Below are 21,186 nucleotides of genomic sequence, written 5' to 3' on the forward strand. Positions count from 1 at the left end.
AATAGCCAACTTGACAATTTGTTGGCAAAATTTTTGCCAACTAATTGTCAACAGAGGCATATTTTTGTCAATTACATATACATTTCGTTTTGCCAACTAATTACCAAAAAGGCAATATTTTTGTCAACTACTCACATTTTCAAAATAACGGATACATTTTTGAATTTTAAATTTCAAAAATCAAAAATGAGGGGAAGGGTTGCATATTTCAGCTTTTTGACTTCAGAAATGGTATTTTTCCATCGTGTTGCATTTTTCCTACCTATAATATATCACTAAAATTTCCTGACCTAAGGGGGGTTCGAACCTGTGTTCTCCTGCACCTAAAACCCTACACCTAACCCTACAGCTACCAGTACTACAAGAAGAATTGGACATAAAATGAATTCTTATCATTTGCTTGCAGGCTCGTGTTGCTAATTGCTTTGATTTAGTCCATGTCAAAATAATTTACGAATATTTTTGGTGGTAAAAATTCCTTAAAGTAGTACCTAGATTTTTTTAAATTTCAGTGACACCAAAAATTTTAAAGCTAAATTCAGAAATTTTTTAAATTCTACTTCAGAAATAAAATAAAAATAAGAAAATCAATTTTAAAAATTGATATCAATTGAACTGCAATTATTTTTTTTTAATTTGTTGAATTTTGTGAATTGATTTTTTTATTTTCATTGATTTGGAAAAAAATATTTTGTAAAATGGAATTAAAAAAATATCTGAATTTGGCTTTACAATTTTTAGTTTTACTGGAATTTTTTTCGATCCATTATACCCATTCGGAATTTTTTTAGTAGATTTCAAGCAATTTTAAATCAATTATCTTTTTAAACAAAAATTATTTATTACGTTGGAATAATAAAAATTGAAAAGAAACAAAAAGACGTTTTCCTATACGGTTACTCAAGTTCCTACTTTGTTTAATTTCTAAAATGAAATTTTAAAATATTTTCAGTCATACTTAAGTATGTACCTAGATAGTACCTACATATCAATTATTATAATTTTTTTACGTTTCTGTCAAAAACAAAAAAAGGTTATAGCCTATTCTCAAAAAATGTTTAATTAAAATTAAGTACCCGGTATTGAAATTATAATTGGGGGGGGGGGTTCAAAATTTAAGTGGCTGCTTGCAGTAGTTTTTTCAAAAACTGAGTACATATGTTTGGATTTAGCTTCAAAATTTTTGTTCTTAAATTATTCTGCTCAGATTTTTCTGATGATTTGGTTCAAAATATTATTTTGCATTAAATTGTTTCCTTTTTGAAATTGGCGATGACTCTGTGGAGAATTTTTTTCTGAAAGTTTGAAAAAACCCACATTGGGGGGGGGGCTTTTTTGGTTAAAAATATTTGAAATCGTTCATAAGCCTTTCTTTTTCGTTTTTTTTTCTAATTTGAGTGATTGCTGTGAATTTAGAAATGTTTTAAAATAGGTACCTACCTTGTAAATTATTTCACATTTGTTTTTTTTGTTTTTCCTTTTTTTTTTTTTTTTTTTTTTTACAAAATTTGACTGAGTGTAGGGATTTTTTTTTGAAATTTGAAAATACGAAATAGGTACCAACTTTGAAAGAAAAACTATAGTAAAAACCAAAAAAATAATTTAAAAATGTTAAAAATTTCTCATTTGTAATTGAATTTAAAAATCCAAACTAGTACTTAAGATTTTAGTTTAATTTTAAACTTTAAAACCACCGAAATATACTAATTATTTCAATGAAACCCAAAAAATTTTTAGCACTGAAACATACTTGAATTTTGTAGCGCTTCAACTGAATTGTAAAAAAATTTAGTATCTGTAATGTCTTGCCACGCAAGCGCATGGTGCTGATGTTGGCAAAAAATTGTCAAAATGTTGGCAATATTCTTCTAAGGAAATTATTGCCAACTTTTTCACAATTTATTGCCAACCACAGCAAGATGCGCATGCGCAAATAAAATACATGGCAACGTTTTGACATTTAGGTGGCAATTTTCTCTTACCATCATTTTCTATTTCATAGGTGCCAATTTTATACTCGAAAATGCCAACGTGGCAGTAAAAATGACAAAAATAATTGCCACTGCGCTAATCGGGTTGATACTAATTGATGTTTTTTTGAAATATTAAAAAATTATACCTCATGTTATCTTTTTGTTTTATCGATGCATTTCTAGACAGGCAGTTACCTACGACCACTAATCTGTAATATAGACACAAAGTAACGAGATATTCGTTTGATCAGATAATTAATTACCTATAAAAAACAAAATATCGACTCAAACTATACGAAGAACGAAACTCTAATTATACGATATCAATAAGCGAGTAAGGTTTTGAAATTATATCAAGAACAGAAGAAATAACACGAGCGAGAAGAATTTAAAATGCTCAGAAACCAAAAAAAATATAGCCTAATCTTGTTTACATCATGCATCATCGCATCTGTAACTAAGTATACGAGTATGTGCCTTCCTATTAGTGATTCAGCAAAGGTCATCAAATTCCCACTTCCCTACCCCGAACAGTTCCATTGCCAAATAACATGTAAAAATTTTCAACCGGATCTATTAAATTGGTAATTTATAAAAATTATTCAAAGAAAACAACTCGAGATGGTTGGATAGTGTTGCAGACAGAGTTCAAGCTTCGCGATGATGTCGTTAGTTTTTCCACGCTCAATCCGTAAGTATTGTCTGCATGTATTGTACATATTTCTTACTTACACTATTTTAGCAATATCTATAGAATTTTTTGAAGTGCACCACGTAAATTGGTATTTTGTTCGGATAATATTTTGTGGATGCAAAAAAAATTATACTTCGTCAGTTTTTGTGTACCTATATTATCGTTCTAATACTCGTACCTTAGGTAGGTACTTCTTTATTCCATTTGAAATGGATAAACCTTGGTCTCAAGATCGAAATATATTTCCGAATAATTTAATGAACCCCGAATATTTTTCCAGGAGGCATTTTTTATTTGGTGATAAGCATCATAATTCTAGCTTGTTCACCAACCTCATCAGAAAATCTTGGTAAGGTGTTAAATTTACAGAACAATAAAAAAAAATATGTAGGTACCTAGACCTACATAATATTACTAATTGAAATAAAAAAATTTCCAGTTGACGACTCGGATGTATTACGTTATTTTGCACCTTGTGGCGAGGAAAAAACAATTTTGAGGTGCAAACTAGAATACGATGACAACCGAAGCGGAGCCTCTTATAGTACATCATGGTACCATTTATCAGCTCGTCAACTTGAACTATTGAACACTACTAAACTATCAGATCTTTCAGAATACGCAGTTCGAGGAACTTGTAAGAATGCAAATCTTTCGTTTAAATGAAAATTACATTTAATCAAAGTTGACAAAAAGTCACACGATTAACCTAATTTTGAATTACATTAGATTCAACGAGCTATCTCGGCAGCTATGAAATAGACGTTGGTTCCACCATAGATGACGTTTCTGTCTACGATAGCGGATGGTATTCTTGCTTGAAAGCGTCAAACGATGGAAAAATAGAGGAGCTGATCAGACTTTGGTTGGAAGTTGACGATTGTGCAGGTAAATGCGATCGTATAAATCGATAATGGTTCAATTTTTGTTTTTTTCAAGATACCTACCTACGTATACAAATTGTTCATATTCAAATAGGTAATTCACTTCTGTACTTGAGAAAAAAAACAATTCTTTCAGCACTTGATTTTTGCCTTAGAAGTATGAAAGAAATATGAAATCCACACATTAAGTTAGATGGAAAATCGGCTTGAATTGAAATTAGGTGCATTAATGCAAGAAAAAAATCTCCTCGTCCTACAAGATGGTGAAATCGGCCTTCAATTCAAATCGAGTAAAAAGTGGTCCAAAAGGAGACCTATATCTGATGTAAAATTCTCCGTAAAAATTTGTGACCACCTATCCCTTCCTGAAATATTTCAACTAAATATCAAAATTTCAGTGGTTTACATCTTTCAGGGAGGTGAATGAAGAGTTATGAAATTTTTCCAGATTACAGACTTTTTGTAGCTGTCCAATACAGTTATTTTTTGAATTTTTTTTTCATTCATTTCCTCTGCTGTTTTGCGAGTTGAAAATTTTAATTTTTTCCCAAATTATTTTAAATTGAATTTTTTCACAGAACTCAACAATAACCTTGAACTTTGAAATAACATATAATTTTTTAAAAGTTTCTGCGGTACTATGCTTCGTTGACTATGCAAAGGCTTTTGACTGTGTCAATTGGACAAAGCTATATGAGATACTATGCGAGATGGGAGTTCCAGAGCACCTAATTGAGCTGATCAAATCGCTGTATGACAAGAACGAGATGATGGTGAGAGTAGGCAGAGAAGAGTTGAACCCGTTTCAGTCAGAATGGGGAGTAAGGCAGGGCTGCATACTCTCACCTCTGCTGTTCACCATCTATGGCGAGTCGTCGTCGTCGTGGTTCCTTATCCTTTACAGGACATTGGAAATCGCATTTTTGTGGTACCCTAACAGGGTGAGGCGTATGCCTATTGCCACTGCGATTAAGTACCTCATGCGAAAAAGCCTTGGAGAACTGGGAAGGCGGCATCAAGATAGGAGGAAGAAGAATATTGTTCACCTTTTGTCATGACAAAATGAATTGCTACTTGCGCGAATCGGGCTGATGATACCACCTTAATAGCCGCAAGTGAAGGAGGAACTGGCAGAACTGATCAAGCGGGTCAGGATGGTCAGTAAGGACATGGGACTCCTCATAAATGTGAGGAAACCAAAGGTCATGGTTGTTGATAGAGCTGGATACTTACCAGAATCCGAAGCCTTGAATGAATTTGAAAAAATGAACTCATTTATTTATTTGAGTTAACTTGTGGATGCTGATGGAGGATCAGCCAAGGAAATTAGAAGAAGAATAGCTCTTGGAAAAGCTGCGATGTCTCGGTTAAGCTGCGATGTCTCGGTTAAGAAAAGTCACCACCAACCAGAAAATCTCCATAAAAACGAGGAAGAGACTAATCAGGACGCTAGTTTCTCCAGTTTTCTTATACGAGTATGGTGCATGGAGCGGAGACCTGGACACTGAACCAAGATGATCGAAAAAGAATTGATGCCTTTGAAACGTGGGTATGGCGCAGGATGCTGAAGATACCATACACTGCGCACCGAACAAATGCATCAATTGTGGAACAACTGCAAGAACCAGCCAGGCTAAATAAAATATGTGAAACCAGGATAATTCTCTTTGGCAAGGTCCCCGGAACACGAAGGGAAGGAAGATCTCCAACAACGTGGACTGATACAGTCCGGAAAATAGTTGGCTCAGTTGCGAATGCGGCCATACTAGCCTAAGACAGAGAAGAGTGGCGGTTGTTGTTGGGGGCACACTAGTCGCTTGCGACTATGACGTTGATGATGATGATGAAAATTGAAAATGGATGGAATATGGTCAAAAAAATAAAGTTGAAAAATAAGTCTATTCTTTAGACGACTGCTTCCTTTGAAACACTTTTTCACAATACACCTTGAGAAAACTTCATTCATGACTCTCTAATAACAGATTTTTTTTTCAAGAATCTATTTATCAAAAAAGAATTACACCCCGCCCTCTCCACGATTCCTAATGAACCTACTCCATGAACAAAAATTAAAAATTTCAGTAAGAAAATGTTATGATATCATGGTGGAATCCGCCCCTAACAAAAACAACCTACCACTTCACCATTTATCGTATAAGACAATCTATGAAACAGCTAATGAGCCAAAAATTTGGGGGCTGACAAATCTTCCACACTCCAGAGTCAAGTTAGATTACTAAACTTATTTGAGGGATCTGTCCGCCCAAATTTTTGGCTCATTAGCTGTTTCATAGATTGTCTTATACGATAAATGGTGAAGTGGTAGGTTGTTTTTGTTAGGGGCGGATTCCACCATGATATCATAACATTTTCTTACTGAAATTTTTAATTTTTGTTCATGGAGTAGGTTCATTAGGAATCGTGGAGAGGGCGGGGTGTAATTCTTTTTTGAAGAGTTTTTTTGGAGGATATCAGTACTTTTTTTTCTATATTATTGTGATGAAGTGTTTAATCTAATGAATGAAAATAGCGTTGGTGGCAGGAGCATGCAGAGAGTGGACAGATTACTGGACATTTGTCATTAAACTGACTGGAATAAAAACAGTGGGTTTTTAAGGGTGATGGAGGAAGGGGTTGACCAAAAATTCGCCGATCAGTAAAAAAAAAGACTTTAAATTTTGTCAAATAAAATGACACAATAGCGAATACAAATTTCTAAAATGAAATGAGAGATGAAATGACAAGTTTACCAATAATTGATAGAAATACCTATTAAAAAATTATTATTTTCGTTTTTGAATTTTTTGAAGTTTCAAAATGGAATTTTTTAGTTTAGGAAAAGGATAGAAAAAATAGCTGAGTGATGCGAGTGAAAAAACGTTCAAAAATTCAAGAGGTGAGAAACGATGTGTTTTTCAGGTTCCATTTTTTGGCTTCAAAATTTTGGAATTTAAATGTCAACTTTTTAATGAAAACCAAACAAACCTGAACAAAGTAAAGCAAAACGTCATTTCAAGAAGTAAAAAAAAAAAAAAGGTTTTTTCAGGTGAAAAAATGTATCTTGTTTGTTTTAAATAAATTTGCGTAATGAAATTTTTTCCATGTTTACTTTAAAAAAAAAAAAAAAAACAAGGGCAAAAGAAAATTTGTACTTTCAGAAGTGAAAAACAACGTTTTTTTACAATTTATTTTTAAAAATTGAACATATTAAATAAAAATCATATTGAAAAAATCAGCTTACAAAATTAAAAATTGAAAAAAATTTTTGATTCTGATGGGGTTCGAACCGGAGTCTACTGCGTGGCGAGCGGAAGCTTAAACCAAGCAGCCACTTGGGCTGCTTAGAGAACGGCGCATTTCAACTGCATACAACGCTCACGTTGTAATGCCAACACGTGTTGTGCTTTAAACTTAATGGACATTTTGATATTGAACATTTATGTGCAATAATAATTATTATTGCGCATAAATGAAAGCTCATATCGATTTGAAAATATTGAAAGGCACTTCCGTGGTGTTTGGAGTATATGTGAACATAATTTCAACGTGATTGGGACTTTATTCCAAGCTGCAGCTTTTCTTAAAAAATGGATTGTTGGCCATTTTTTGAGTATAATTAAACTACTTCATTAAGAAAAGCTACAGCTTCGAATAGGGCACAAATCACGCTGAAATTTTGTTCAAATGTACTTTGAACATCGTAGATGTGCCTTTTGATGTACGTACATCTATCCCAGCTTTGGTTTGATTGTACTTTGGATAAATATACTGCTCGTTTTTTCAAAATTTGTCATTTTTCAGCATCTTTAGACTCCACTCAAGCTTGATGTAATTGGGCTACAAAGCTCAATTTTTGCATGAACATCAAGTTTGTGGTGGAGAAGTGCCTTTTGATATTTTGGGTCAATTTCGAGAATTTTTGGGGCCCAAAAAGGGGGGGTGCAGGGTCAATTTTCAAAAATTTTACAATTTTTTGCTTTTAGTCAGTAATGGTTGGCAAATCAAAGCTATATTCCAAATTTCATCGAAATTGGTTCGGCCAATCCTTCTAACTTTAAGTGGAACTTGAAGAAGAATTTTACCCAAAATGACAAAAAACAGGGTACTTGAAACTTCGCGAATTTTCATCGTACAAAAATTATTCTTATATATTCTGAAAGGTCTTTGAAAAATAAGAAAAACTGTATTTGCGTTTTTTTAAATAAACGCTTAGTTTTTAAGAAAATTACGTTTGAAAACTCCCGGAATTGCATTACGAAATACTTACAGAATATAACTCCGTGTGGCGTTGAGCCGCCTACGGTTGAACGCGTTTCATGACGCGCTTGAAACCGTGGGAGGGCGGGGGGGCAACGCTACCGCGTCGCCTGATAGCGTTGGTGATTTTATCATGGAGATGTCCAATTTCAACTAGGATTTCAAAGAGAATAAATAGCAAATTCAAGACTAATAGTTGAAATTTAAAAAGCTCAAAACTGATTTTTTAATTTGAAAGCTCAATTTTTCATGTCAAATAAAAAATTCAATGCATAGCAGTCAAAGTGCTACGTAAGAGCCAAATTTTTGTTGTGAGAGCTTCATGATAGGGGCACTGAAAACATGGTAGTTTTAATACATGTAGGTAACTTTGCTCAAAGAAGAGTAATAAAATATATCTTTTCCAGATGGCAAAGGAGACGAGCGGCAAAAACAAAAAATTCAAAACAACGAAGGAGCACCTTATTTTGCAAATCGAAAAGTTGCGAAGTACGTTTCGACCAATAGTAAAGGACCAGAAATAACTCAAATCGCTATAGGATGTCGATTCAGAGGTAGGTTGAGGTACCAACTACATCTCTATGGGTATTAAGTTAACACAAAATTAACCGATTAATAAAAATTTTTTTATCTTGAATAGCATACCCACGTCCAACGAACATTACTTGGTTAATAAATGGTCAACCAGTGAAGAACCGAAGAGAGGATCCAAGTGCGCCTTACTACAAAAATAATGCTTTTAGTACCAGAAGTTACATCGAGGCAACTAATTCGACACAGAATGTCACAACAGATTATACCATTCACATATGTAACGCGAATGGTTGCATCGAAAGAACATTTTTAATTTTGCCAATCACTTCGTCAGAAAGTAAATCACTCCTACATAGAATATTCTATCAATTTATCTTAATTGTTTTAAATACTTTATAAATCATCATCTTGTAATATTTATATTTGTATGTACTATTTGTTGATGCACAGAAAATGAAACAGATCAGTTCATAATCGAAACACATGAAAATGTGACCATACAAGCAGGTGAATCCATCACATTGGAATATGAATTCGAAAACCGTACACAGCCATGGACTGCAGAATGGATAGCTCATGATAATGGCAAAACTTACCCTCTTAAAAGTGAAAACGTAAGTCAAGTCGGAGTCTTCAACGTATTCAAAATCAATTTTCCAATAATTCTAATTAGGTACTTCACAATAATCGCTTCAATCCTCCACCAAAAAAAAAAAAAAAAAAAATTGAAGTAATTTTGGGGGTATCGACATTAAAAATAAATAACACCTACAGTAAAATCCAAGCTATCGTGGTAGCTAAAACTTAAATCGAACTAATTCTCTTTACATATTTCAATGCGACAATATATATCTGAACCCAAATGAAGAATGAACAATCCTTCGTCGCTGCTTACACAATCACTGAGACGCTCAACAAACAAGAAAGGATCTACGAGTGCAAAGTATCCAATTCAAAATGGATACAGAAGCATTTCTTTCATGTGAAAATTGTCGACAGTAAGCACTTTCTATTAGGATCAATTACCTATTTGTACTTATTTATTTGGTACATCAAAATTTTCTTCACGTGAAGCATAATAATTAAATTTTAGACCAACATTTTAATCACACAGGTCCAACACCATCTGTAACCACCAAGGTACCAACAGAGAAGACACCCATTAAAAAGAAAAACAATGTAGCTTGCGGTAAAACTGCCATATTAACCTGCAATGTCAGACCTGCGACAAACTCGCGAATAATATGGTATCATTTATCAGACGAGCGTGTACAAGAATTGATAAAGACTAACTCGTATGGGGAATTATCAAAACACGCGATTTCTCAGGTACTTAAACTGGCTCCAGATCAATATAAAAATATTAAGTACATACCTAATTATAAAAATAATTTGCCAACACATAAGTATACCTAATTACCCTATTTTTGTTTTTCGCAGCAGGAAAACGAGTACCCCACTAGACTTCGATTAAAGTACGTCATGCCGTTTGATGAAGGATGGTATTCTTGTGTCGAACAAGTAGAGACAGACAAAGGAACACATTCGCGAGTACTCATCAGTCGTTTGTTAGAAATTAGCAATTGTCCAGGTAATTACGAATATATTTACGATTTTTGAGTTCCAATAAGTACCTACTTATTCTCATTTCAACTCTTTTACGCATGAAGTTGAGGGTAATTTTGTGAAATACGTACTTTGATAAATCCCAATAAACAATTTTTCAGCAAATTACACTCTCAAAACATGTATTCGTCAATACGACTGTACGAATAAAACATATGAAATTTCAACAAAGCTGGGCAGTAAGTCAATTTGAAATCTACGTTTACAAAAATAATTAAATTTCTCAAATTAATCAACGAGTAAATGGAGAATATTTTTATAAACAGAGAATGGAACTGTCACAATTGAATCTCACGATAATGTGAACGTATTAGCAGGGAAATCTGTTACTTTAGAGTGCCAATTCAGTCGTCGCGGATTTGCAGAATATGAATGGATTCTAGAGTGGAGCCATAATAATGGAACAATTCGTCAATGCAAAAATTCAGAGGTAGGCAAAATCATCAGTTAGCAATTGAAAATTTTTGAAAATTTGGAAACAAATTAAAATTGAACTCATTGGTGTAAATAATAACTTTTATGGCATTTCTTTCTTCGCTTTAAATCAACAGGATCTAACAAAGTGTGCCATAAATGATTACGTGTCCACTTATCCGGTCCAAAAAGTAACCAGTAAAGACGAAGGCACATATGAATGTCGAGTGTCCAATTGGAAATGGATACAGAAACAATTCTTCCATGTGAAAATTCAATAATTAGCATAATAGATAAGTTGTACAAGTTGCTATTAAAGTTTTTGTACTCACCATTTGGCAGAATATTTCACTAGATTTGGCCATTGCATCTCCTATAAAAAATTTTAAAAAACAAGAACGTTAAACATAATAATTAGTACCTCAAAGAAAAAAGTCATTTCATTACTGTTGTAAAATTAAAAATATTGTTAACAGACCTACTTACAGTACAATTTGGTAGATATTCCAATTGTTAACTATGCCAAGTAAAAATTGTATAGAAAATAAATTAAATTATGCATTTTTATTTATTTTTTTTCATTATTTGATGAAACTCTTGAACTTTTGCAAACAATTTTTCAGATTAACTCGATCCAAAAATTGGATAAACTTCCTCAAAAGAATGTAAAATTAGACCTCGAAGGAGTTCCTTCAGAACGAGTTCATTTCAAATGATGATTTATCATGGGTCAATTAATTTGCACCACCATAGTTTTCACTGAAAGAAAAAACTACTCCAGCTTCAAAGCGGTATCGCTTGAAAACGAAGTGTTCTGGGGCAAAGTTGCATAGAACAAAAATTCTCGAGAATTTAATCGAATTTCTACCAGTACCCAATGGTCCGTCCAGAATACAGATACAATATAAGTATGAAAAAATAAAAAATGAATACCTAATCGATTGATTTTTAACTGAAGGAGCTTTACCCAGTGGGCTTTTGGAATAGGGTTTTTCCAAATTCAAACAAGTTCATAGAGTAATCATAATGCAAATAATAGGTATACTTGGATAATTGGATATAATCAATCAATAGACTTAGAGATAGTTTTCAGATTCTTTATCAACCTCCTACAACTGAATTCCTTATTTTTAGCCAATCTAGGTCTGGGATGCTACAACTTTGGTTTTTTGGTTTCAATCCAAAAATACACACTTTCAACGACTTCCAAACAAACCCTTAAAGGGTGGTTATGAAATTTTTAAAATGTTTTTGAGAGGAGCGAGACAAAACGGATTAGCAAAATATAATAATTTTATTTCAAACTTACAAATCTAATCGAAAAAATCATTATCGTTGAATTGCTAATCAAACAATTTGTTCGTGAAAAAATTGAACACAGGATATTTTTTTGATCGATAGGTCAACCGAAGTCAACTAACCAGAAATTCGGGACCTAATTATAGACTTGTATTCGTGGTTAATCAAGTTGGATGCTTTTTTTAAATTTTAAAATGATATCGTTTGTTTTTATAGTGTATTTAAATGATCATTAGGTATTCATTAATCTAGACTCAAAATAAACAAGAACCAAAAAAATAACATGGGCGAGAAGAATTTAAATAATGTTGAGAGGAGCAAAAAAAATAATCTTGTTTACATCATGCATCGTCGCATCTGTAGATATACACGAGTAGGTATTGGTATACCTATACATTATACAACGTTGCCTATCTATGTTGCTCAGCAAAGGTCATCAAATTCCCACTTCTTCACCCTGCATATTCATCTGCAAGATAACATGGAATGAAAAAATTCAACCGGATCCATTAAATTGGTAATTTATAAAAAAAAAAAAAAATAGTGAAAGAAAATAACTCGAGATGGTAGGACGGTGTCATAGACAGAATACAAGATCCGCGATGATGTCGATCGTTTTTCCACGCTCAATCCGTAAGTATTGTCTGCACCTAAGTACTTATTTATGTACCTACATGTAATATTATTTTAGCAAATAACATTCAAGCCTTTTAAATTCGTACACTGCATTATCTGGAAGCAAGTTCAGGCAATACCACATTTGCGAATGTAAAAAAATTAAATCTTCGGTAATTTTTTACTTGCATAAATTTTTGTTAAAAAATTATGGCTTTAACATATATTCCTTGTTCCATTATAACGATGAGTAAACGTTGGTCTCAAAATCAAAACAAGTTTCTGAATAATTTAACGAATGCCAAATGATATTTTTCCAGGTGGTATTTCCTACTTGATGCTCAGCATCATAATTCTAGCATGTTCATCAACCGCATCACAAAATCCTGGTAAGGTGTTGAATTTCCAGTACAATAATAAAACTAGGTACCCCGAGGTACCCAAACATCACTAACTCGAATAAAAAATTCTCCAGCTGACGACTCAGATGTATTCCGCTATATTGTACCTTGTGGCGAAAAAATCGATTTGATGTGCAAAGAAGACTACGATGGGAAACGAGGGCAAAACCCTAGTGTATCGTGGTATCGTTTATCAGCTCGTCAGCTTGACCAGTTGAACTCGACGAAAATATCAGATCTTTGGGAATACACTGTTCGAGGAACTTGTAAGTATCCAAATCTTTTATTTTAATCGAAATTTCATCCACCTAATTGTTGTTGACAAACACTCACACGATGTACTTTGTGATTAACTGATTATGTACTAAAGATTCAACAAGCACACTCGATTACAATGCGTTTCACGTCAATTCCACCATAGACGATGTTTCTGTCTATGATAGCGGATGGTATTCTTGCTTAAAAGAGTCAAACGATGGAAAAATACAGGAACAGATCAGACTTTGGTTAGAAGTTATTGACTGTGCAGGTAAATGCAATACATAAATCGATAATGATATTGCTTTAAAGCTAGCTTTTTGTTTCCATTTTTTAAAAGATATTTACAGCGGCTGGATTATTCCCCTCCCCCTCCCCAAAAAAAAAAAACAAAAAAGGGTCGACGGATTTTGACCAAATTCAGCATCATTGAGTTTTTATTTTGAGTTGAAAGTAACTCAGACAATTTTTCAAGTCTGAAAGTGTCCCTGGAGAGGAGATGTAAGCCCTCAAAAAGGGAGGAATTTTTGAAAAAAATCGTGTTTTTTTCGTTCCAGTCCCTATACTCTCAACTTGATGTCGGAAAAATGGCGCAGTCCCAAATGAAAATGAGTTTGTTGAGATTCTGCGTCGATCTATTCTATGCCATTGCTGTTTTTTTTAATGGGATTTTAGGGAGGAGAATTTGGTGCTTAGGGGGTCAACAAGTGTTGGTCTCCCCTTTGCATTACAAAAGTTTTGGATATGGGGAGACTTTTGTGAGGTGGCCCGTGCACTTGCTAAGGGCTTCTCACTGGCCACTCATCATTGAACTTAAGAGTAGGTATAAACTAATTACAACTAATTAATTTAAGCTGAAAAATTTGGAAAAATAGGTAAGATTAGTTAAATTTGTCTATCTAGCTTACTATACAGTAAGAGCCACTTAATGTTATAACATTTGTCCCATCCCAATTTAATAACATTAAGCGACTTATAACACAAACCGATTGAAAAAAAGTGAATTTTTTTTGTCAGAAATTTTTACGTGATCAATTTTAAATTAAATAATGTAGTCATTAGACTAAAATTTCACAAAACTTGCGAGAAAAGGTGTTAAAAATAGATTGAAACTTCAAAATGTTATGAAAAAAGTATTAAAAATGAGGTCAATCACAACAAAACATCTAAAATTTCAGAAAAATTAGGCAATAATAAAAATGCAAAAAAAAGCATTAAAATCAATTACCATAAACTGGGGCAACATTGAAGGATTTTTCAGAATTGTTTATGTTTAGAGGTATGAATGGTGGAGGTAGGGGAAATGTGTGAGGTGCTTTTGATAAAGCTATGTCAGTACTACGTTTTGGCGGTTACAGAAGTTGCCTACCTTTTTCCTGTCAAGCGCAAGAGCCAAAAGAAGTGCCCTTCAAAGTTACCCAGCGTTTGGGGTAACTTTGAAGACCCCTTGAAATGAGCTTCGTTCAAGGTCAAAAATTATCAAAAACATGAATACTCACTTCTTGGTCACTTTACGCGTCAAGCACTCACAAAATGATCCATATTCACAATGGATTTTATGAAAGAGTGCTCCAAAATGATAATTTGACATTTTTCTAGTTTTCAGGCGTTTTTCATGCATTTTAGCCAATTCAACCAAATTTCATGATTTTTCAATGATTTTAGAGCTGTTTTTCAAGTTTTCACATCGTTTTTAACAAGTTATCAAGCATTTTCATGCATTTTTGGCCAATTTTACTGACATTTCATGATTTTATTATAGCCTTCAAAGTTACCCCAGTTTGAATATCATTTTTTCACTCCTCAGGGAAGAACTTTGGCACATGAACAAATGCGCTAATTTAGTCAGGAGGTGTACCAACACATCTACAATGTCACTTGACTCATTATTTGAAAATTCAAAATTCCAGACACCAAGCTTTTCATGTTAATCAAAATTAATTAAAACACCACTTTTTTTCGCTTACTTTTTCACTTGGTGTTGGAACCACTGGTTGAAAATGATAAAATAAAATAGGAAACATTACTGCCAAAGTGTACTCTATCCATTCCTGGTGTCAGAATTGTTCCATACTTCATAGTTCCACCACCATGGAGCATAACGTGATGAAAAACCGCACCCTTCAATGTTACCCCAGTTTACGGTAAAAGTTATAACATTATCCGATGCTTTAATTACAATTAACCGATGGAATTTCAATGTAATGAGATATAAACGATTGGGACCAAACAATTTTAATAACATCAAGCGATTTATAACATAACCCTTTAATAAGCGGCTTTTACTGTATATGTACAATATTACAATATTAGAAACCCGCACTAAATTTGTTCAAGCGTAAGGTTTTGAGAAGAAATAAATAAAATAAATATATTTAAGCAAGGTATGCATTGGTGTTGAAAAATATAATCAAGTATAGGTAGTTATTTTACAACTTGAGGTAATGCATCTTGACAGGTTATTTACTGGGCTTCTTCAGGTCAATGTTTGGTTGATGTCTAGATCAGGATTGAAGCTGTTCCTGCTTCGGGGAGCATACTCTGATAGTGACTGAGTGGTCTTTGAAGCATTCAATGATGGATTGCTTCACTGTTGGCCACTTTAGTTTATCCAGACCTCATCCTAGTCTTGGTACCACTATCTTTTTGATCTTGAGTTGGTCGCGCCATTGTTGTCAACTCCAAGAGCACATTTCATGATTTTTGCATAAACATATGTTTTGAAAATTGTTTCTTTGTAAATATTCCACGTTTACCTAATACATCAAAATAATATGAAGATATCATTCCTGAAACTGGGGAAATATTTTGGAACGCAGTGGTGCAAATTTTTTGACCATCATTGTCAACTTGAAAAAATCAAAAAAATGTGATACTTTTAGTTCTTAGCCATTTTTATAGATTTTTGGAATTATTTAACAATAATGGCGAAAAAATTGGCACCACTGCGTTCCAAAATACAGGATGCCCAGAAATATCGTGAACCCCTAAAAAAGTTTTCTGCTAAATATTTCAGTTGGTCACAGTGAATGATAATAATTATAACACATGATTGGTTGTTGGACTGGAGAGATAACATTCCACCAATCATATGCATCTATTTCACGTTGCCAACCTATATTTTTAATGAAAAACCTTCTTTGGGGTTCACGATAGTTCTGGGCACCCTGTATTTCCCCAATTTCACAAACGTATCTTTCAGTATTTTGGCACAATCAATGAAAAATATTTCCAAGAAATAAATTTTCAAAACACGAATTTACCCTAAAAATTCAGCGATGTGCAAATTTTCAACCGATCAGGAGAACTTTAAAAGTAGTCTTAGTGGTGTACAAATTTTCAACCGCTCAGGACAACTTTAAAAGTAGCCTTGGGTATCGAAGCAAACTCTCAAAATACTTTCATTTGGGACTGAGTCATTTTTCCAAAAACAGGTTGGATAGGGGCTGGAGCGAAAAAACAACGATTTTTTCGAAAATGTCCTCTCTTCAAGGACTTACATCTCTCCTCCAGGGGCACCTCCCAAGCTATAATTTATTTTGTTTTTTCGAAGTCCACCCTAATCTACATTTGTAAATCTCATATAATGAAGACAAGACAACAAAAATCCACTTCTGTACCTATTTCAAGAAGAAAAAAATTCTTCCATGCCTTTGAATTTAGCACTGGAAATACATGTATCAAAAATAAATACCTAATTAAATAAAATAATCGAAATCTACAAAAAAAGTTGACAGGTGGGAATTCGACCTAAACTGCAGAAATTAGGTCCATTTAATACTGAAAATTTGATAAATTAATGCCTTTATTGCCCTTGAACAAGGTCAAAATACCAAACAATTAAAATGATGCGCGATAGGTCATTTACTCGGTTTTCGAAGGTACTGAGTTCAAATAATTTACTTCATACATTTTTTGAATATGTATACCTACATCTCTCGCTGAGTCAAAAAAATTCATGTCTCCTTAGTTTCCAATTTTGAAAACAGTAAAAGGTAAAGGGGGACTGAGCTACATCGCACGTTAAAGTAAAAAATCCTTAGTTTTGAGAATACGAGTATTTTTGCTCAAAGGACAGACAATAAAATTATTCCGCTTCCAGATGGAAAAGGAGACGAGCAGCAAAAACAAAAAATTCAAAATAACGAAGGAGCACCTTATTTTGCAAATCGAAAAGTAGCGAAATATGTTACGACCAATGGTGAAGGAGAAATAACGCAAATCGCGATAGGATGTCGATTCAGAGGTAGGTTGAGGTGCCAACTACATCTCTATGGGTAGCTACATATTAAGTAAACACCAAATTAACCGATTAATAAAAAAATTTTGATCTTGAATAGCATACCCACGTCCTACGAACATTACTTGGTTAATAAATGGACAACCAGTGAAGAATCGAGAAGAGGATCCAAATACACCTTCCCACAAAAATAATGCTTTTGGTACCAGAAGTTATATCGAGGTGACTAATTCGACACAGCTTGTCGTAACATCTTACACCATTCACATATGTAACGCGAATGGTTGCATAGATAGAACATTTTCAATTTTGCCACTCACATCACCAGAAAGTAAATCACTCCTAGAATATCTATCAATTTAAGTATCTTATTTGTTTTAATGAGCAAAAAATTGTCATCTTGTTCCTAATTTATTTGATGCGCAGAAAAAGATACAGGTCTGTTCATAATCGAAACACATGAAAATGTGACCGTACTTGCAGGCGAATCAATCACATTGGAATATGAATTCGAAAACCGTACACAGCCATGGACTGCAACATGGATATCTCATGTTAATGGAGATCACCCTCTCGAGAGTAAAAATGTAAGTCGACATATTTTTGGTAAAAAAAAAATAATAATAAACAAAACTGAAAATACACAGGTCTAGGAAGGAGTTGAAAAGTCAAAATCTCCAAACAGTACATTTATGGCACCTTCCGGAGGTTCATGTCAAATGTCAACCTCTGACGTCATTTTTGAAGGGGTAGGTACCAATTGGGCCATGTCACGAGATTTTTCAAGGTCAAAAAACCAGAACCCTTCAGTTTTCTCCATTTCAAACTGCTTTAAGTACTGAGATTAATTTTTGAAAATGTTGGACTTCTGATTTCTTTTCGTTCCTCACCACCCTTTCCTAAACATTTAAGCAAATACGAATTTTGAGTCAAAGTCATCCTCGCCAACCCCCAACCCCTCGCACCCCATTCAAAATACCTATCTAATATTGTTGAATTGAAAATAATATTGTGTTGAAGAATACGCAACCCTTTGTGGCAGCTTATACAGTGCCCGGAACACTCAACAAACAAGAAAGAATCTACGAATGCCACGGCCACGTATCCAATTCAAAATGGTTACAGAAACATTTCTTCCATGTGAAAATCATTGACAGTAAGCACATTTCAAATTCTATTTACTCGTACTATACCTACTTATTTAATTGGTATACCTAGAGTACCTACATAAAAATCCATCTTAGGGACAATTACTTAATAGGTATTTTTAATCGCAGATGCACCAGCTGGAAATACCAAGGAGCCAACAACGCAACAGAATACCATTCAAAAGAAAAACCACGTAACCTGTGGCGAAACGGCATCATTAATTTGCGATACTAGAACCATTAAGTCGAGCTCGCGAATAATATGGTATCATTTATCGGGCGAGCGTGTACAAGAGTTGATAAAAACTAACTCGTTGGATGAGTTATCGAAATACGTGATTACTCAGGTACCTAATACCTATAATAGCTACTGTACCTTACCTACCCACTTCAATTTTACTACATGCATTACATACCTAAGCAATCAATATAAAATCGATACCCATTTGTGCCCAATTCTCATAGGATATCGGTGAATATCCCACAAGACTTCAATTAAAATACGTCACATTGTTCGATCAAGGATGGTATTCTTGTGTAGAGCAAGGATTACAGACAAAGGAGGCACCACACTTACGATTACTCACCAGCCGTTTGTTAGAAATTGACAACTGCACAAGTAAACATAATCATTACCGTGAATTTTTAGCCCTGGTTGACTCATTTATCACATTTTTTAGATATTTTGAAACAACTGGAATCCAAGTTGAATCTTCTTTGTTAATTTAACAAACACTTGAATTGGAAATATTTTTTCTTTAGAACATGTCAATTCGCTGATTTAATTTTGGATTTTCGACAGTTCAGCAAAATTCAAATTTTGAACATTTTTTTGGCTCGGAAAAACTTATAAAACATTTTAAACACTTAATTGGCAATTTAAAAAAAAAAAATTAATGTACCGCGATGGTATTTTCGGGAGAACTCGTCCCAATAATGACTATTTTTATACAAAATGTGAACAAATAAATCACGTTAAATAACCAAAACTATTTTTAGAGTATGGCAACGAAGAGCAACTGAAAAACGAACTAAACAAAATCCAGAACGCGCTTGGGCTACCTTATTTGGTAGATAAAAAACATGAAAAATACATCAAGTTCACTTGGACGGCGGAGACATGGCACGAACTTGCGATAGCATGTCGTTTCAGAGGTAAATCCCAACTCCAAGCACCAAGTTATACCTAAGTATCTAAATGAATAGAAACCAATCGCAAATTCTCAAGTACTTACTCACTACTTGATGCTTACCTACGCGTATATCCGATATTATGTACTTACTTATTATGCTAATATGCTCATAAAATCTCATAATTAAACAGGGTATCCGGCACCCCAGGTAACTTGGTCAGAGAATGGACACGAAGTGACGACCAAAATCTCCTATGGGGTCAACAAAGAATTAATTCATTTTGACACCGCCCATTACAGAAATTTCTCAGCAAATTACGCTTGTGTAGCGTGTAATTCAAACGGTTGTACGAATAAGACGTTTGAAATTACGACCAAGCCAGACAGTAAGTCGATTTGCAATATTCAACGTTGAAAAATGAAATTTTTCTCAAATTGATTAACGAGTAAATGGCGAATATTTTTATAAACAGAGAATGGAACTGTAACAATTGAAACTCACGATTATGTGAACGTAAAAGCAGGCCAATCTATTACTTTTGAGTGCGAATTCAGTCGTCGCGGATTTTCAGAATATGAATGGATTCTAGAGTGGAGCCATAATAATGGAACAGTTCGTCAATGCAAAAGTTCGGAGGTAGGAATAATCACCAGTTTCCAAATTGAAAATTTTTAAAAATTTGGAAACAAATCAGAATAGAACTTATATTTTAGAAAAATTTGTGTAAATAATAACTTTTATGGCATTTTTTTCCACACTTTAAATCAACAGGATCAAACAAACTGTGCCATAAATGATTACGTGTCCACCTATCCGATTCAGAAAGTAACCAGTAAAGACGAAGGCACGTATGAATGTCGAGTATTCAACTGGAAATGGATTCAAAAACAATTCTATCATGTGAAAATTGTCAATAATTAGCATATGTATGCTGTACAAGCAAAAATTTAATTTTTGTACTCACCAAATCGTCCATATGGCCACAACAGCTTCTATAAAAACAAAAATGTCATAATTTAATAATTACGAGTAATTTGAGATAAAACGTAATTATTGTATAAATTGTAAAAAATAAAGTAGATAATGCATTTTCATTTTTTTAAAATACATATTCGTCACAATTGCTGACCACCCAGAAAATAACCCCGATTTCCACATGAGAAAAAAAACTTAGGTCTTCTGCAAAGTACCTACATGTCTAGTTCAAAAAAGATACATGAATATTAGTGAGGTTGTCAGTTTCTAAATTTGAAGGAGCAGTACCTATTATTCAATCACTCACACTCACACTTGAATACAAGAAATGACTCATATAAGTATACAAAATTAATTCACGCTGGCATAAAAAAATAGGTACTGCGAAACTTGAAGCGAAGAACCTTTAAATACTCGCTATGGACAGCATCAAATTTTCAAGTGGAAATAATCGGTTCAAAAAAATGAAAAATACAGCATATTATAAGAATTACGTAGGACCTAAAAAAAATATTATTCTTCTATGAAAAATATAATGACAAATATTTTTTACCTAGTTACTCAGTTTTCAACAAATTTGACACGTTTCCATCAACTTTATTCGTTTATTTTATAGGGTATCAATTAATTCGCATTTAATTAGTGTTACGTGAGGAAAAAATGTAATTTCTGGTTTATTTCTTTCGATTTAAAACTTCATGTCTATCAATAGAGCAGCTACTTCTCAGTTCTCA

The 21,186-nt window shown here is 33.5% G+C and overlaps 2 protein-coding genes across 3 annotated transcripts; both read left to right on the forward strand.

The window, feature by feature from the left end:
• The first annotated feature begins 2,508 nt into the window (after window positions 1-2,508).
• Window positions 2,509-10,949, forward strand: LOC135839782 (uncharacterized). 2 transcript variants are annotated; one of them, XR_010557644.1, is made up of 13 exons: window positions 2,509-2,664; window positions 2,948-3,016; window positions 3,107-3,304; window positions 3,397-3,555; window positions 8,216-8,362; window positions 8,449-8,679; window positions 8,793-8,956; window positions 9,211-9,340; window positions 9,457-9,671; window positions 9,783-9,933; window positions 10,070-10,147; window positions 10,218-10,398; window positions 10,520-10,716. XR_010557644.1 is itself a non-coding variant. In XM_065355981.1 (13 exons), the coding sequence occupies exons 1-13, from the start codon at window positions 2,634-2,636 to the stop codon at window positions 10,661-10,663; spliced, it is 1,881 nt and encodes a 626-aa protein (XP_065212053.1). In that variant the 5' UTR covers window positions 2,509-2,633; the 3' UTR covers window positions 10,664-10,949. The 2 variants fall into 2 exon arrangements, 1 of the variants encoding a protein (XP_065212053.1); XM_065355981.1 differs by having other exon boundaries at window positions 10,235-10,398; window positions 10,520-10,949.
• Window positions 10,950-12,183: 1,234 nt separating this feature from the next.
• On the forward strand, window positions 12,184-20,571 carry LOC135842021 (uncharacterized). Its single transcript, XM_065359294.1, has 14 exons — window positions 12,184-12,314; window positions 12,617-12,685; window positions 12,772-12,963; window positions 13,068-13,226; window positions 17,058-17,201; window positions 17,296-17,526; window positions 17,622-17,782; window positions 18,216-18,351; window positions 18,473-18,690; window positions 18,809-18,962; window positions 19,343-19,498; window positions 19,668-19,862; window positions 19,950-20,113; window positions 20,249-20,571. Exons 1-14 carry the CDS (start codon window positions 12,245-12,247, stop codon window positions 20,396-20,398), a joined length of 2,199 nt encoding a protein of 732 aa, XP_065215366.1. The 5' UTR covers window positions 12,184-12,244; the 3' UTR covers window positions 20,399-20,571.
• Window positions 20,572-21,186: the final 615 nt, after the last annotated feature.

The sequence above is a fragment of the Planococcus citri genome, chromosome 3, assembly GCF_950023065.1.
Source record: "Planococcus citri chromosome 3, ihPlaCitr1.1, whole genome shotgun sequence".
NCBI lineage: Eukaryota > Metazoa > Arthropoda > Insecta > Hemiptera > Pseudococcidae > Planococcus > Planococcus citri.

Coding starts and splice junctions, on each gene's coding strand:
- LOC135839782 (XM_065355981.1), top strand. CDS start 2,634: ATGATGTCGTTAGTTTTTCCACGCTCAATCC. Junction 8,680..8,792: donor GCCAATCACTTCGTCAGAAA/GTAAATCACTCC, acceptor GTTGATGCACAG/AAAATGAAACAGATCAGTTC. Junction 10,399..10,519: donor GTCAATGCAAAAATTCAGAG/GTAGGCAAAATC, acceptor TTAAATCAACAG/GATCTAACAAAGTGTGCCAT.
- LOC135842021 (XM_065359294.1), top strand. CDS start 12,245: ATGGTAGGACGGTGTCATAGACAGAATACAAGATCCGCGATGATGTCG. Junction 12,315..12,616: donor CGTTTTTCCACGCTCAATCC/GTAAGTATTGTC, acceptor ATATTTTTCCAG/GTGGTATTTCCTACTTGATG. Junction 12,964..13,067: donor ATACACTGTTCGAGGAACTT/GTAAGTATCCAA, acceptor TATGTACTAAAG/ATTCAACAAGCACACTCGAT.